This window comes from Mustela putorius, unplaced genomic scaffold (assembly GCF_011764305.1).
Source record: "Mustela putorius furo isolate JIRA1106 unplaced genomic scaffold, ASM1176430v1.1 tig00003836_pilon_pilon_pilon, whole genome shotgun sequence".
NCBI classification, from domain to species: Eukaryota; Metazoa; Chordata; class Mammalia; order Carnivora; family Mustelidae; genus Mustela; species Mustela putorius.
The window spans coordinates 6,631,892-6,648,774 of record NW_025421989.1 but is presented as its reverse complement, the minus strand read 5'-3'; the positions used below and the strand labels follow the sequence as shown (position 1 = coordinate 6,648,774).

The window sequence follows — 16,883 nt, the reverse complement described above, 5'->3', positions numbered from 1 at the left end:
ACAATATCGACCTGAACTGCGGAAGTGACATGACTTGTTTCTCACTGCCTCCCCCTAAGTCCGTTTCACCCCCTTCCCGTCTCCCACCAGCATGTGAGCCCCGCAAGAGTGAGAACTTTGCTGAGGCGCCAGGATGGATGTGGACCCAGACTCTGAGAAGCCCCTCCAGGGCCCAAACAGCATGGTGATTTGTGTAAACTTAATTTCATCCCAAAAGTAAGTTCATCCATTCAACGTACAGCCAAAAGCTATTAACATACACACAGACACTGTCTTGCAGATACTGCCCAAGGTTGCTGAGAAGATGTAGCTGAACATCTTGGCCTTCAATCAACTTCTCCTATTCTTAACACCTGTCCAATATTAAGTATCCAACATTAACTACGGAATGAGGTCTAATCACAGGATGTGAATTCTTCGAGATCTCCAGCATCACTGGGTGCTACAAATACCAAGTTGCAGAACCGGACGATACCAAAACCTGGAAATGAGTAATTCCGTACATATTTGGGGTATTTTCAGATTTGTATCTTTTTTTTTTTTTAAGATTTTATTCATTTATTTGACAGGCAGAGATCACAAGTAGGCAGAGAGGCAGGCAGAGAGAGAGGTGGAGGCAGGCTCCCTGCTGAGCAGAGAGCCCCATGCGGGGCTCGATCCCAGGACCCTGGGATCACGACCTGAGCTAAAGGCAGAGGCTTAACCCACTGAGCCACCCAAGCGCCCCTTCAGATTTGTATCTTAAGCTAGCGTGACATTAACGAAAGTTACACATGCGAAAGCTTTGGGGGTGTTAACATGGTATACAAACTAGCATGACGTCATTCCCAGATTGGCCATGTAGAGTCCGTGGGCCAAATCCGGCCTGCTTCCTATCTCTATAAATAAAGCTTTACTGAAGCACAGCCTGGCCCATCCACATTTCCAGACTGTCTCTGGCTGCTTTTGGGAGACAACAGCAGAGCTGAGTGGTGGAGACAGAGACCCCGTGGCCTGTAAACCCTAAGCTATTTTTTCTCTAGCCCTTTACCAAAAAAGTGTGGTGGCTCTGCTCCGATCTGTTCATTCTCTTTAGTAACATTTCGTTTCCAGCAACTTCACTTCCCCAGCCTCCAAACCAAAGAGGATGCAAAGAACAGCTTCAAGCAGAAAGGAAGAACAGGTATCATGGAATCTGAGCACCTGTCTTCCGGCTGGTGGGCCTCCAGGGCCACAGAGCTACAAGGAAAATAAGGAAGCAACTCAGAAGCACAAGTCATAGGACAGAGGGAGGAAAGTTTGATAGGCAAAAGAAAACAGACACTGAAGACTCACAACATGGAATGACTATTCACTATGATCACAAAAACAACTAAAACGTGTCTATTATGCCCTGGACATTGCTCTAAGTGCCCCCATTTTATGCAAGAGTAAACTGAGGCTCAGAGAGCCCAAATCCTGCCTTAGGGCACACATCCAATGGCAGAGCCAGGAGTCAGACTTCAGACTGTCTATGGCTGAAGTTGGGGGTCACCACTCCTGAGCGGTCCCTATGGTTGGCGGTACACTCCAGGACATACCAATGCCCCTGTTCACCCATCCAAACCCTATCAAGAAAATGTCACATTTTAATATATCTAAGAAACGAAAAGCATGTCCTATAATTTTAAGAGGTTCTTCAAAAAATGTGCAAAAGGTGAGAATGCTGATATGTAAAGGCCCAAGTCTCCATCGGCCCTTTAGCCACAAACTTCATTTCACTCCCAACACTGCCACATCATCAGTCATCACATCAACTGTTCTAAAACAAACAGCAGTGCCAGTGAGTTGCCCCAGAAGATAAACTCCTCTGAACAAAAGAAGTAGCTGCCTTCACGAAACCACCAATCTCATTGATCTAGTAATGGTCACGAGGCGGTTCGTGATCACATTCTCCCCTCACAGTGGGCAAAACTCCCGGACAATGCCAATACACAGCTTCCTGGTAAGAGTACCTGCTGACCGCCCAAAAGTTTTAAAGCTTTTTTTACTTCTGATTTTCGATTTCTTTAGAGAGAGTGGGGGACAGAGGGAGAGAGAAAATCTCTCTTGAGATTTTGACGAGGGGCTCGATCTCATGGCCCTGAGATCAGGACCCGAGCCAAAACCAAGAGTTGGACACTTAACCGACTGAGCCAGCCAGGCGCCCCAAGTTTTGGGTTTTTGGGTTTTTTTTTAAGATTTTATTTATTTATTTGACAGAGAGAAAGCACAAGCAGGGGGAGCAGCAGGCAGAGGGAGAAGCAGGCTTCCCTCTGAGCAGAGAGCCCAACACAGGACTCGATCCCAGGACCCTGAGATCATGACCTGAGCTAAAGGCAGACACTTAATCCACTGAGCCCCCCAGGCGCCCCAAACTTTTTTTTATTTTTAATGGAAGTATAGTTAACAAACAGGATTATATCGTATAAACATTCAGAGAAGCCCAGAAGCCTCCTGCACGGCTAGAGGCTGCCAGATCCAATCTGCACAGCCTGGTCTGTCCTACCATCAAAGCAAGGTAACCACCTGAATGTAAGAACAGTTCACTTTGAAAGATTTTTTTAAAACAATTTTACTGAGGGGCTACCCCCTCAGTGGCTCAGTTGGTTAAGCATCCAACACTTGATTTCAGCTCAGGTCATGATCTCAGGGTCTGGGATCTGGCCCTGCATCCGACTCCACATTCAGCAGGGAGTCTGCGAGAAGATTCTCTTCCCCTCCCCCACCCCGCTCACAGATGCACTCTCTCTAAAATAAATGAACAAATCTTTTAAAGTAAATAAACAAAACAACTTTATTGAGGTATAATCTGCATACCATAAAATCCTCCCTTTTTATGTGTAAAAGTCAATGATTTTTTTTTTGTAAACTTACCAACTTGTATGAGACATAATCCAGTCTTAGAACACTCCCAGCACCTCGGTAACATCCCCAGTGCCCACTGGCCATCACTCTCTTTTCCCACCTCCGGCGCCGGGCAACCACTAGTCCGCTTTCTCCCTCTATGGATTTGCCTTTGGGGGACATTATGTTGTTCTGCGTGTCTTTGAGCCTCTGAGGTCCATCTAGCCTCTCCCGTTCTGTGTGAAATCTAGCCAGTACCCGGGCACTGTGACTGCGCACCACAGCTGAAGGCTGGAGAAGAGCTCGAGAAAGTGTTGAGGCTTCTCCACAAATCGCCACTCAGCGAATGCCCAAGGACGTCACTGCCCTAAACGAAATGAAGCCTCAGAGCACTTCCAACAGGACTGTCACATGCACCAACGATAAATGAATGCCCACAGAAGAAAGCTATAGGAAAAACCTGCAAACACTAGGTTTGAGCTCTACAAATACCAACAACACAACAATTCTAAAAAAAAAAAAAAAAAAAAAAAAAAAAAACCCTCCTGGAACAGAAAAAAGACATTCGTAGAAAGACTGGTAAAATCCAGTAATGTCTGGAGTTCTAGGAAGAGAACAAAACTGGCTTCTTAGTGTTGACAAAGATCCTAGGCTGATACAAGATGTTAACAATGGGGAAACCTATCTTATCTTTGCAACTTTTCTGTAATTCTACGCTCCAAAATACATGTGTATTAAAAGCAACCAACCAACCACTGGTTTGCATTCATCCTATGCCTATAACGATCATAGAAAAACCAGCACTACAGAGAAAACCACTGCACGTAAGCAGCACTAAAATTACAGTATTTGTATAGTCATAAATATCAAGAGGCAATCTACATGGTCAGAAACAGAGGACTATCTAATAAATGATGGCACAGCTATCCGGTGGCGGCCTACACCCCCAGTAAGAAGGTCAGGGGGGGAGGTGCGCACACCAGGAGCTAGCAGCCCCTGAGCGACAACACCTCTACTGCTTGCAAATAAGAAACCCCAGTTCAGCCGGCTTCGAAGAAGCAGATGCTGTCATTTCACATTTCGTGTAAGAAAAGGGGCTGCAGGCAAGGAGCTCTAGAACCTTCAATCAGCCACACCGCCCCCCCTTCACCAAGGATACAGCCTCTCCCCTCTACCAGCCTGGGCTTCTCGGCCAGCTCCCTCCTGGGTTCTGTGGTAAACCTAGCTGCACTGCTCCAGGCTTGGATGGAGATAGGACAGTCAGCAGCGGGCGGAGTTACCTACCTGCACTGTCCTAAGCATTGCAGGACTTTCACAGCATCCCTGGCCTCTACCTTCTAAATGCCAGGAGCACCCCACTCCTGCCCCCAGTTACCACAATCAAAAATGTGTCCAGAGGTTGCCAAATGGCCCCCGGGGCGGGAGGGGGGTGGGAAATGACACAAATTCACTCCTAGTTGAGAGCCACTGACTTTGAGCGAGCGGGACTTCTCCAGGAGCTGCAGAGAGGGTCACATCCCCTGAATCAAGGCAAGGGTAGCCGCTCCAACAAAATGGGGGCTCTGACAGCTGACAAAGGGGACCGATCTTGAGAAGTCTAGAATATAGGGAAAAAACTAAGTGAAATACACAAATACACATATAAGTGGAATCTGTTTCTACATGCATAATTGCATTCAACATTTACTGAGGACCCACAATGTGCTCGGTACTATGTAGAAAAAGCAGAGTAAAATCTAGACAAACCATAAGTGACTCTTAATCTCACAAAACAAACTGAGGGTTGCTGGGGGGAGGGGGGTTGGGAGAAGAGGGGTGGGGTTATGGACACTGGGGAGGGTATGTGCTATGGTGAGTGCTGTGAAGTGTGTAAACCTGGCGATTCACAGACCTGCACCCCTGGGGATAAAAATATATTATATGTTTATAAAAAAAATAAATAAATAAAACAATTTATTTAAAAAAAAAAACGGCAGGGAAGATCTGGAAAAAAATCTAAATAAAGGAAAGGAGATGGTTTAAATTTTTTTAAAAACTATAAATAAGTGCTTGGTCCCTTCATTCTCTGATTTCCTTTTTTTTCTTTTCTAACTCTTTATTTTACAACAGTCATAGATTCACAGAAAGTTGCCAAGAAATGTATGGGGAGCGTCCCTCACCCAGTTTCCCCCCTGGGGGGCACATCCTACATAACTAGGGCACAAAGCCCGACCAGGTAACTGACATTGGTACGCCCCGCACAGCTCCCTTCGAGTCCGCGTGTGTGCATATGTCGCCATGTACGTGAGCAGCTGCACGCCTTACATACTAGTTCCGTGCCACTTCATCACGTGTAGCTTCCATCTCCGCAATCAAGATCTAGAAATATCCCACCACTACAAGCCTCCCTCAAGCGACTTTTAGAGCCACATCTATCCCTGCCTCCCATCCCCAAGCCTTGGCAACCACTAGTCGGTTCTCCATAAGAATGCTATATAAACAGAATCATACCAGTTTCTTTCTGTGTGTTGTGTTGCCTGGAATCGTATGGTGGTTTGGGGTTTGACTGCCTCTCAGCCTGCTCTGACAAGGAACAGGCTAATGAAGGGCTCTCCCTATAACACCAGTCCCAGAGGGTATTTTCTGCACCTCCAAGGTCTGCAAAGGGGGTTGTGGAAGGGTAGGGAACAGCTGGATTTCTTCTTTCCAGCTGCATGTTCTGAGCAGGCGCATATGTGCACACACACAATTCCCTTAATGGGCCTTTAAAACTCACTGAAGTTCATAAAGTACAGGTCGGGGGGGTCCATTTACCCAGGAGCACAAAAGAATGAGTCCCTTACTCAAATTCTCCTAGGAACTAAAGCTATTTGTACCTTTAAACCTCACGTTTTTGGGGGTTTTGGGGGTTTTGTGGTTTGGGGGTTGTTTTTTTTTTAAGATTTTATTTATTTATTTGACAGAGAAAGAGAGCACCAGCAGGGGGAGTGGCAGAGGGAGAGGGAGAAGCGGACTCTAGGCTGAGCAGGGAGCCCAACATGGGACTTGATCTCAGCACCCTGGGATTATGACTTAAGCCCAAGGCAGACACTTAACTTACTGAGTCGCCCAGGTGCCCCTAAACCTTCGATTTTTAACTGTGTATTCTTTCTAGCTTTACTAGATACACTGGACATAAAACATTGTGTAAGTTTATGGTGTACAACATGACGATTTGATACTTATATTGCAATACGATTATCACTAGCAAGTATCACATTACATAATTACCACTTCCTTTCTGTGCTGACATTTAAGATCTACTCTCTCAGCAATTTGAGGATACAATACAGTAGTTAACTATAATCACAATGTTGTACAGTAGATACTCAGAATTAAATGCATATTTTTAATGGAAATCTTTCTTTCATTTTTTTTAAGAGGAAGAGAGAGACAGTGCGTGCATGTGGGAGTAGGGGCAGAGGGAGAGATGAATCTGAAGCAGGCATCCGACACAGATTCCATCTCACAGCCCAGAGATCATGAGCTGAGCCTAAAAAAAGAGTTGGACGCTTAACCAACTGAGCTACCCAGGTGCCCCTAATGAAAATCTTTCTAAATGTGGTTATTCTCTTGCCTTCTTAGTCTTAATTCACATATTATTTAAATGACCTAATCTAACTTTCGCTGGTTGTCTTATGACAGATACAACACCCTTTTTTGAAGAAGTTTCTATGGAAGGGATCCTTAACTAAAACTTCCCCACTGGCCTTTGTGATTCTGAGCCCCTTTCCTCTAGTTGGTTAGACTTTCCACTGGGGCCTTCAGGTCTTTTCCTGTGCTCCACCCTTCTACATGCCCACTGACCAACGGTTACCTTAATGAATCCTCTATGCTAAGATCCTGTATTCTAAGATCTAAGATCTAATGTCAGCAAACATTTTCTATAAAGAGCCAGACTGTAATATTTTTAGCTTGGTGGGCCATCTAGTCTCTGTCCAGCAACCTCACTCTGTCCTTATAGTCAGTTCTAGCTCGAAAGCAGCCACAGCATGTGGACTTAAGCTCCAACAGAACTTTATTCATGAACACCAAAATGTCAATTTCCCATAAATTTCACAAAACACTTTGCTTCTTTTTACTTTTCTTCAACCACTTAAAAATGGAAAACCCATTCTTCTCCTGCAGGCTGGATAAAGACACCAGGTGGGCTGGATTCAGCCTGTGGGTTACTGGAGGCCAGCCCTGGGGCTAGGATCTCCTGGGGCCTGCCATGGTGCTTGGGAAACAACTCATACTGAAATCTTGGTTCATCAACTCAATAACAACAAGTATCATGGTCCTCCTTGTCCCTGTGAGATAATCTAGGCACGGGGACAACCAGCACCTTGCATGGCAGCATGGCGCAGCGGGCAGGAGCCAAGCTGGGGCCGGAGCCTTGGCCACTGGCCTGAGGGCTGCCCCCCCCCCCCGACACCCCGCAGCACACCGGTAACCACAAGGCACTGGCTTCTTACTCTGCAGATGTTCCCTCTGCTTCCCTGGTGGCATCTCAGCTCCCTGAGAAGAAGGGCTGGTGATGTTCATTTGTTATTCTCCGTGGCACCCAGCACAGACATAGCATCTAGACTATTAAAAAGTCTTACCATACATTAGTGCTTTGGCTCCCCATCCCTAATGATAAAAAGAAATGCGGATGAGTCTGTACTTCTTTCTCAAAGTAACAAATCAAAGACTAAGTTAAGGAACAAACGAAAAGCTAAACTCTTTTTGTTTAATGGTCAACTGAGTTTTCTTAGAGCGTGCTGGCTGCTCCCATGGGCTCAGTTCGCCCAGCTGCCCCGGTTAGGATCACGTGAGGGCACGTCCCTGTATTAAAGTAAAAGCAGAAGCATAAAACCAGACCCCTAAAATGAACCTCAAAAACATCAGGCTAGAGGAAAGAAGCCCCACACAAAAGGCCACATATCACACGATTCCATTTAGATGGAATGTCCAGGACCGGCGAAGCCAGAGAAGGGAAAGCAGCCTGGGGCTGTGGGCAGGGGAAACGGGGAGGGGCTGCTTCCTGGGGACAGGGCTGCCTTCTGGATTGAAGGAAATGTTCTGGAACTGGACAGAGGGGGCGGGTGCATATTGCTATGACTGCAGTAAATGGAACAGAGCCGCTGACTTTAAAATGAGTAATTCTGTTATGTGAAATTTATCTCAGGAAAGAAATTTTTAAAGAATGGTGGTAGATCTGTAGACTCCAGTAGTGGAAAGAGGACCCAGACATACTGTTAAATGAAGAGTGTCAAGTCACGGGGGAAAAAAGTGGATAGCACAATCCCACTCCAAGACAAAGGTCCAGCTTTTTGCACATGTATTTAGTTGGTTTAGAGAAGGGACTAGAAGGACTCACAGCAAGCTGCTACAGGAGGTTCCGTCTGGGAAGAGGCCGATGGGGATTTCCATGTGTTCTGCATATTTGTGCGCTGTTTCATTCTCATATGGCAAGAATGTTTCAGTGGGCTCCCCATGTCATAGAAAAAACACCAGGTCCCCACGGACCTGAATATCTCAAAGGGCAGCTGCGCAGGGGAGCAGAGCGCCCAGCGAGGACGGAGAGTTGAGACGAAGACAAACCATGAATTTGCACGGCGTTTCCCGCTGCTTTGGCTGCACCCATCAGTGGACAGGCATAAGCAGTACATCCCTTCACAAACAAGTCTCAGGGGCTGCAGAAGGGCCTACTGTCAGGACAGCATCGCCCCAGCCTTAAAAATGTCCGTCTTCTCTAAGAAGCGGGCCAGTGTGTGTCCTCGAGGGGCCTGTCTGGCCAAGAGAGAACGGAGGCAGGGAGCAAACGCGTGCAGCTACAGCCAGACCAGCTCTGCCCTGGTCTCCGAGGGCCCGGCCCCACCACGGTACTTCGGGGGGCCCTGGCCCGCTAGCCAAGGTCCACCAGCCGGCCCGAGACCACGAAGCCCCGAACTCCCCCATTCCAAGCCCTCACAGGTTCACCTAGCTCGCCCGTCTATCCGCGGGATAGCGGCCACTGCCCCACGTAAACAGGCAGCTGGGGAAAAAAGGCAAGAAAACATTCTCACGAGAGGCAGGATGAGCAGTTCCCAAACAGTCCGCCACCAAGAGCTTCTGTTTCAATTCTGAAACGCCAAGCGCAGGGACAGAACCACCAATGTCCACCTCGGGTCAGCATAGGAACCTGCACTGAGTTGTGACACCATCTTCAGAAACGGGAATCTACTTGAGGCTCGTGCTAGGGAATGGAATCTGAAGCCTAAAACACGGGGCTTCCTGGGCACCGTGTGCAAAGGCCCCCAGGACCCGGGGGACCCCCAGCGCCCCAGAGAGGTTGGCTCCAGCTATCGGGGAGCCAAACCAAGCAGCAAAGCAATGGGAACAGACAACAGCAGATCCAAGCTCGTCCAAGAGCTCGCATTGCTCAAGGACTACACGAGGTCGCATTTACATTCTGTCACTGTGAACATGGGAATGGCCACTTCTCTGTGAGTAGAACAGCTGGAGTTGACACAACGCAATTCAAGCCACGCCTACTTCCTCTGCTGGGCAGGGAACACCTGGATGAGGGGGCCCTTCGGGGCGGCTTCCAAACTGCGCCCAAGCCACACAGCCAAGCAGCACTTGGCAATGAAAAGGCACGAAGCACCGATCTACACGTGACACGGAGGAACCGCCACGCGCTGCGCTGAGCAAGATAAGCCAGCCACAGGGGGCCATAGAGTGTACGACTGCGCGACTGCGCGGAGAGGAAACGGCCAGAAGAGGCAAATCTACAGACAGAAAGCACAAGAGCTGTGGCCAGGACCTCAGGGAAGTGGGGAATGACTGCTAGCAGCTCTAGGATTTCTTTCTGGGGTGACGGGAAAGTTCTGGAATTAGATAGCGGTGGTGCTGGCACAACCCTGGGAATATACTAAACGCCACTGCACTGTGCACTTTCAAATGGAGCACCTCGTGATATGGAAATCCTACGGAAATTTGTTTTCTCTTAAGTGAGGACACTTTTCAGGGCGAATCCAGCTGATCCCTACGCTCCGAGTCCTCCCCGCACAGTGGACACGGGCATGTTCCTGTGGGACAGGGCTCCAAGCGGCAGCGACAGCTCACCGGGCACGGTGGCTCTCTGGTGCCCTGACCGAGCTCCACAGCGCCCGGAAAGGCTGCTCCCGCCTCGGCAGTGCTGGCTCTCACGGGACGGCCGCCCAGAGGCTCTCCAGCCGGGCGTGATGGCCGGCCCGCCCACCCACCCCAGTGCCGGGCTTGCTGTCTGGGGGCTGCCCCAGCCTGCTCCCTTTCTCCTTCCCTCTCACTTCCTCAGCCCCCTGAGCTTTAAAGAAATAAAAAGAGGACCCGCCATTTCGAAAACACTGGAGATTCCACAGCTCTGCAGGCACCCTTTTGAGATACCCTCACCATGGTGGGATGTGTCAGCCCCGTGGGGCAGGGACTAGACTCCTGGTGCTCACCGCTGGGGTCCCAAACCCTGAAAGAGCACCTGAGACCGAGAGGCTGTGCAACAGTTGTGGAAGGAAGGAAGGAAGGCATGAACGAACGAACACACAGAGGTAGGACGCTTAAAAGCAGGTGGACTTTGGGCAGCTGAGTGACATTCCAGAAGGAGCACTGGTTCCCCGCCAGAAGGCTCCGCTGGAGTCCCTGTCCTTCCAACTGCCGGCAGGACGTCCCCATAGCTGTGGCCTGCAGTGCGAAATGAGGAGCCTGCACGAGACAGTCCAAGTACTTCCAACTCCCAAGCTGAGGGTTCCAAGCCCCTCACGGTCCTGTCCAAGTCTCACCTCACACAGAAAGACGAGGCTGGCTCAGTGAAATTGACCTCTCTGATTGCGAGGAGCCATAGCCCACAGGCACTTCCTGCCTCCAGCACTTTCTTCACATTCCTCCCCTTCCTCCTCAGCTCCCAGAAAGCCAAGGAGAAACCCTCAACGGAGGAAATCAATGAAAGAAGATAAAGACACCCCCCCCCCAGCACCAGGCTCAAATGAGCCCTCCCTCCTTTTCTCAGAAACCATGACCACCTTGTGACCACTGTATTCATTTTATATGTCTGTCTCCCAACTCCCAGAAAACCTGGGCCTCCATCCACCTTCCCAGGACGCAGGAGGCCAAGAATCTCTGTAAATATTTCTTCATTTTAGTGGATTTAAATGGGAATAACTGAATTCAGGAGAATTCAACGGTGCCTTATTCTATCAGAGTAATTTTATTGAATGTATCAGAAAGGCAACCAACATTAGCAAAAAGACCTGGGCTAGCAGAAGCTCACCAGGATCGCCAGGTGCCTTCTGACACTCAACAGTTGACCTGTGCGTTCCTGAAGCAAAACCTACCAGAGAAGGTAGAACATGTTATTTCCACTTCCGAAATCAGTGTAGTGAAAAGGAAGGAAAGGCAACTTTGAGATTTCTAAACATCTGGGCTCTATTTTCAGAAATGACTTTTCTATTCATTTAAAAAAAAAAAAAAAAGGAAGGAAGGAAGGAAAGAAGGAAAGAAAAAGAAAGATATTAGGCCAAGAATAGACCAAGAAATGACTGTTGATAATCTAAACAAAGATTCTTCCAGGAGCCCACCCCTTATGGCCTTAAAAGCAAGACACTTTTAAGTGTCTTTTAAGACACTTTTAAGTGTCCATGTTCATGCAGACAGTACCAATAATCTTAAAATATGAAAAATGGAGAAATCACTGTTTATCAAAAAGTTTGTATAATCCAGAAATAGACTCTGTGGAGTAAATATAGTAAACCTCCTATTAATTAATGCTAGATAAAGGTCGCAAGAAGGTGGCATGATGTCATCCGGCTCTGTTATATGGGGCTCTGGCCTGGCAAATTCCCAAACCATGGATTGTTTTCCCCAAAAAACAATGGCCTGTTCAAAGGAATGTTAATATACCACAGAATTTCTCCAGTTGGAGCACGTGAAATCCCATCTCAAGAACAAGTATCCCTAAAAGTTTATGTCATGATATAATCTGGGTCTTCTACCATCGTCAGGATTATTTACATTCTGCTTTGATCTCAAATGGGATATGGTCCACCATCTCTAAGCTGCTCGAGGTTGGCATTCCAGTATTGTAATCTCGACTAAGCTCCAAGAAACAGAACATGAAGTTTCAATCACTCAGTCCATCTGTAGGATAACATCAACACAATCACGCAGGAAGCACACATATACACAACTGTCAAAGGTACTAAATTTTTCCACAGGAGACAAAAATGTTTTTCCCATGTTTTCTGCCTAAATAGCAAATATCTTTGTGTACAGTGGTCATTGAACTCCAAGTTAATATACACAGAATACATACATGCAACTAATAGAAAACATGCAAGACTGACCCACAGAAACAATCAACTCTGTATTTTTTAACAAGGTCTTTAGGTAAAATTCACAGGAAACTATGAAAATTATACAGACGGTACTGATCTGCAGAGAGAGTGAACTGAAGCCTAAGGTGGGTTGAAAATCAAACCAAAAAAACTCCGTTTTGAAAACACTGAAATTTTTTTTTATACATCTGATGCCACATCTATAAAGATTATTTCCTTATACTTACAACCTTTTGGTTGTGACCTGAGAAAGAAATTACAGCTCCAGGGGTGCCTGGGTGGCTTAGTTGTTTAAGCGTCTGCTCAAAGCCTGCTTTGGCTCAGGTCATGATCCCAGGGTCCTGGCATGGAGTCCCACGACAGGCTCCCTGCTCAGCGGGAAGCCTGCTTCTCCCTCTCACTGTCTCTCTCTCTATATCAAGTAAATAAATAAAATTAAAAAAAAAAAAAAAAGAAGAAGAAGAAATTACAACTCCACTAATTCACCAACACACCCTGAGCTGCCAATACAGATTGCCGTTAAACACAACACAATTTCGGAATCACTATAAAACTCTACAAGAGATCAGTTACAACCCTTGGCTCTCAGTTGCTTTGTTTAGAGGGACATATCTTACGCGATACAGTTTTTACTAAATGGTATATGAAATAATGTTCTGAGTCAACAACAATTTTTGCCTCGCCTACTACCTTCATTTATTCCTTCCTTCCTAACTTCATTTTCTTTAAAGACCTATTTATTTATTTATTTGCCACTCTCCTGTCAGTTCTCTATTTGGAAGCTATTTGGAGAAAGTCCTTGAACACCGTCTTCCAGTTGTGTGAATCAGACACAACTCAAAAAGGGTTTTAAGTGGCAGATGCACATGGAGAAAATATGCTCCGACGAACAGTTTTTCCATATAATAAAAATCAATTACAACTTTCAAGGATAATCAGTCACCCATAAAAATCGGCAGGGTTCTGTTTTGAAAGAGGAAGACGAGTGGCTATTACACCAGACGCCATTTACACCCCTCGGTAGAACCCACTTAAATGTTTGCGGCTTGCTGAGCATTCCATACATATTTCGGGCAAGGTATTATGGGAGCTGAAGTGCAAGCTGTCCCCTGCTGAATTTTCACTCACTATAAAAACAATGTCTCATAAAAGTATACACATGTTTTTACTTTACAAAAAATGTAAAATATGCACTTTTGCTCACTCAATTGACACTTTTAGCATTAGAAACAGGACTTTAAAACAAATCGATAACGTAAGTGATGTCTGAAAAGGGTGAAAATGTCATTCAGCACCACAAACAGATTTCTGGAAAAAAAAAAGAACATAGGAAATGTGTGTGAAACACACAGAAAGGAAGATTCTACAAGCTGAGTCCTGTAGGGTCTGCTCAACTATGTCCTGGGTCCTACCATTAAAATGGAAAGTTGCACATTTCTATTTTTCATCTTGAATCCCCACTCCAGGGCAACCACAACTGTTTTATATTACCCTCATAAAATGAGCCTTAGCCTTTTCTGAGCCCAACAGGATTTTTAATTGGTACATTTTCCAGTTGTTTCGGTTTTTAACAGACATACAGCATAAAAGGGTGCTACGTTCCAAGCAGTTCTACCAATTCCAGAACCATCCAAGGCTTGATCAGACAGCTGTGGCTCTAGTCTTTGGTTAAAATTATTATATGATCTCACCTGGTTTTCAAAATAACTAAGCATCTTTTTAACCCATAAAACTGGGCTAGGATTTATCTAAGTTTCTGAGTCCAGAGGCTAGCTGCGTTCAGGGAGAATGTCGGGGAAACAGGATCGTTTTTGCTTTGTTTTTCCCTATCTGAACCCAGAGAGATTCTTCAAACGGTAATTCCACAGCTTCCCTCCTCCAGAGTTGATTTTCAAAGGCCAGTGCCATGCAGCACTTTCCTGTGCAGGTAAGGAGAAGGCAGGAGCAATGTCATCACACTGAGCCTTTTCAAGTCTTAAAATCACTGGGAAGCCTGCAGTATTTCCTTTCTAGCACCCAGGCCCAGCGCAGTGAGAAGTTGCTCCCAACAGCACAAGATATCAGGTAACCACTAGAAACACTCGATTTCAACAGAATTCCCAATCCCCCCCACCCCCCCCCCACGCACAAAAGCATCTCTCCAAAAAAGCGGAACCACTGAAAGCAGCAATCACACAGAGAGTTAAGGAAAAGCACATTACATGAACTTAATTAAATGGAATCTGGTAGTGCTTTTAGAAGAATCCATTTTTTACTCCACGGGATAGATTCACATGAATTATAAGACAACTTAATGCCCCATTCACGTCTTGCACAAAAAGGAAACCTGAAATTCAACTTTTGTTTTGCGATTACTCCAAAAGCATATGGGTCTAATCATATTCCATTCTGGCTGCAGTACGCAAGGCTATTTCAATCAGAATTTCAAGTCGGTTGTTCAAAAGGCGCTAAAGAGCAACCAGCACGGTCTGGGAGCCGGCTCTCGCAGCTCCGAAAGAACTAGGAATCCCTCAAGTGGCCCATCTGGCAGCAGTCTTTGGTTGGAAACTAGGCTGAGCCCGCCAGACAAGGAACCCACACCACGAAGCTGGAGCGCACGTTTCTGCTCCAAGATGACAGCTCATCTGGCCGCCGCGGGGCCGGGGGCGGTGGGCCGCCGAGGCCCGGGAGGGATGGGCGAGGCCCCGGCGGAAAAAGGAAAAGAGGGCCATCCGTCAGCCCTGGGAGAGGAAATTCCAGGCGCCCAGCTTCCAGGCGCCGGTCAGCGGGTGACGTGAGGGAACCAAGTCACTGTGCCGGCCGGGAGGCGGCCGGGGCTCCGCACTTCGGGGCCTCGAGGCCGGAGAGGGGGCGCCTCGATCCTCGTCCAAGGCCCCAGGGTGGGGGCGAGGGGCGCCCGGAGCCCCGCCGGGGCCCCGAAGACACGCGATCTTCGCCCGGACCCGGAGGCCTCCGGGCGTCCTCGATCCCCTCCCAGAGCCCAAGGGATGGAGCGCCCGGATCGCAGCCCCGGCCAGCGCCCCCGCCCTTACCGGTCGCGGGGGTCGATCCACGACGTCTGGCGCGTGTTGTGGTCGATGTAGAAGACGCGGCCGTCGTAGTCGCGCGCCTCCTCCCAGCCGGCGGGCAGCGGCAGCTCGGCGCTCTCCCGGGCCCGCGGCGGCGGCGGCGCGGAGGGCGCGGGGGGCGCAGGGGCCGCGACGGGGGGCGCGGGCGGCGGCGGCTCCCGAGGGGGCTGCGCGGGCGGCGGCGGCTCCCGCGGGGCCTCCCGCGGCTCTCCCCGCCGCCGCCGCCGGCCGCCGCTCAGCCACGGCATAACCGCACGAGCCCCGCCGCCGCCGCCGCCGCCCGGCCGCCCCGCGCGCGCCGCCTCCTCCGCCAGCACTAAGGCCCGGCGCCCGGGGCGCGGGGGCAGTCGCGGGGAGCCGCCCGCCGCACCCGGTGCATCCTCCGCCCGGCGCCCGCGCACCGGCGTCCGCCCGCCGCCCGCCCGGCCCTCCGCGTCGTCGCCCGCGTCTCCCGCCCGCTCGCCCGGGTCGCTCGGATCGCCGCCACGCGTGGAGTCACAGCCCCGGAGCCACCGCCGCCGCCGCCGGCACTGCCGCTGCTGCCAGCAGCCCCTTGATTCCCGCGGCGCACCCGGCCATCTTCGCTCCTCCGCGCGGCCGGGGCGGGAGGGGGCGGGGCGCCCGCGTGCCCCGCCCCCTCTCGCTGCTCCGCCCCCTCCGCCCGGAGCCCGTGGCGGCACTGTCTGCGCTCCCTGCTAGTCCTGCAGTCTCCCTCCGCCGCTCCGCCTCCAAGCTCCCCCGGGGCTCCTCGGCTCCCCGCTCCTCTACCCCCGGGCCCCCACCTCCTCCTGCTGCTGCTCCTCCGGCTCCCCAGCCGGAGGCTCCTTCTCCCCGCAGCCGCTGCCCCTCCTTCTCCTTCCCCTCCCGCCCCGCGCGCTCCTCCCTCTTCCCATTCCATCACCTCCCTCCTCCGGCCTCGCCGGGAAACCGCGCGGGGGCCAGGATGGGCGCCGCCGCGTCCGTCCGCCCCCGGGCCACCGCGGAGAGGAAGGAGGGCCGGGAGGACGGCACCCCACCCGAGCAGCAGGCGCGGCCGGCCTAGGGCTGACCCCTGGGACCCAAACAATTCCCGGGGGAGAGGGCGGTCACCTCACTTTACCCACTCCCAGGCTTTGGAAGTTCGCGGACAGCCCCCCCCCTCCGCCCACTTGGGATGCGGGGAACTGTGCCCTGGGTCTCCCGAATACCCAAGATGGTCCCGCGAAGTGGGGTAAAGCCCCGTAAGTGAGGCCGACGGAGCTCGGGTAGCTGGAAGAAGTACCCGTGGCCCGGCATCTGGGGTGGAGCTGGGAGGACACACCTGGAAGCGGGGAACTGGGCAGGTGGGCGCTTATGCGTCCCTGCCCGGAGAGCCCGAGAAGGGCTCGTCCGGAGTCCCCGCTCTGGACCAGGCCACCTGACCTGCCTTGAGCTCTTCCACCTTCCGGACTGCAGGATCTGATAGTTTGAGCAGAGACCCAAGTCGGCCACTGCTGGGGAGGTGGCCAGGTCAATTCCGAAACCTCGAAACTTCGGTGGTAATTACGTTCCGCTCGCATCTCAAGCTACAGAAACTGAAGTCCAACTTTAGGGTTCTCTCTTGCTCCAAGTGTCCCAGCTACTTGGTACTCCAGTTCCCTGGCCACAAGACTTAATGCCA

The 16,883-nt window shown here is 49.9% G+C and overlaps 1 protein-coding gene across 3 annotated transcripts in view; it reads right to left on the bottom strand.

The window, feature by feature from the left end:
• WWC3 (WWC family member 3) overlaps positions 1-15,500 on the bottom strand; it is a 110,658-nt gene extending 95,158 nt beyond the window's left edge. For all 3 annotated transcript variants that reach the window (XM_045089282.1, XM_045089284.1, XM_045089283.1), the window contains exon 1: positions 15,209-15,500. In XM_045089282.1, coding sequence (XP_044945217.1) covers positions 15,209-15,492 — 284 coding nt within the window. In that variant the 5' untranslated portion in view covers positions 15,493-15,500. The remainder of the gene's footprint in view (positions 1-15,208) is intronic.
• Between the last annotated feature and the right edge of the window lie 1,383 nt (positions 15,501-16,883).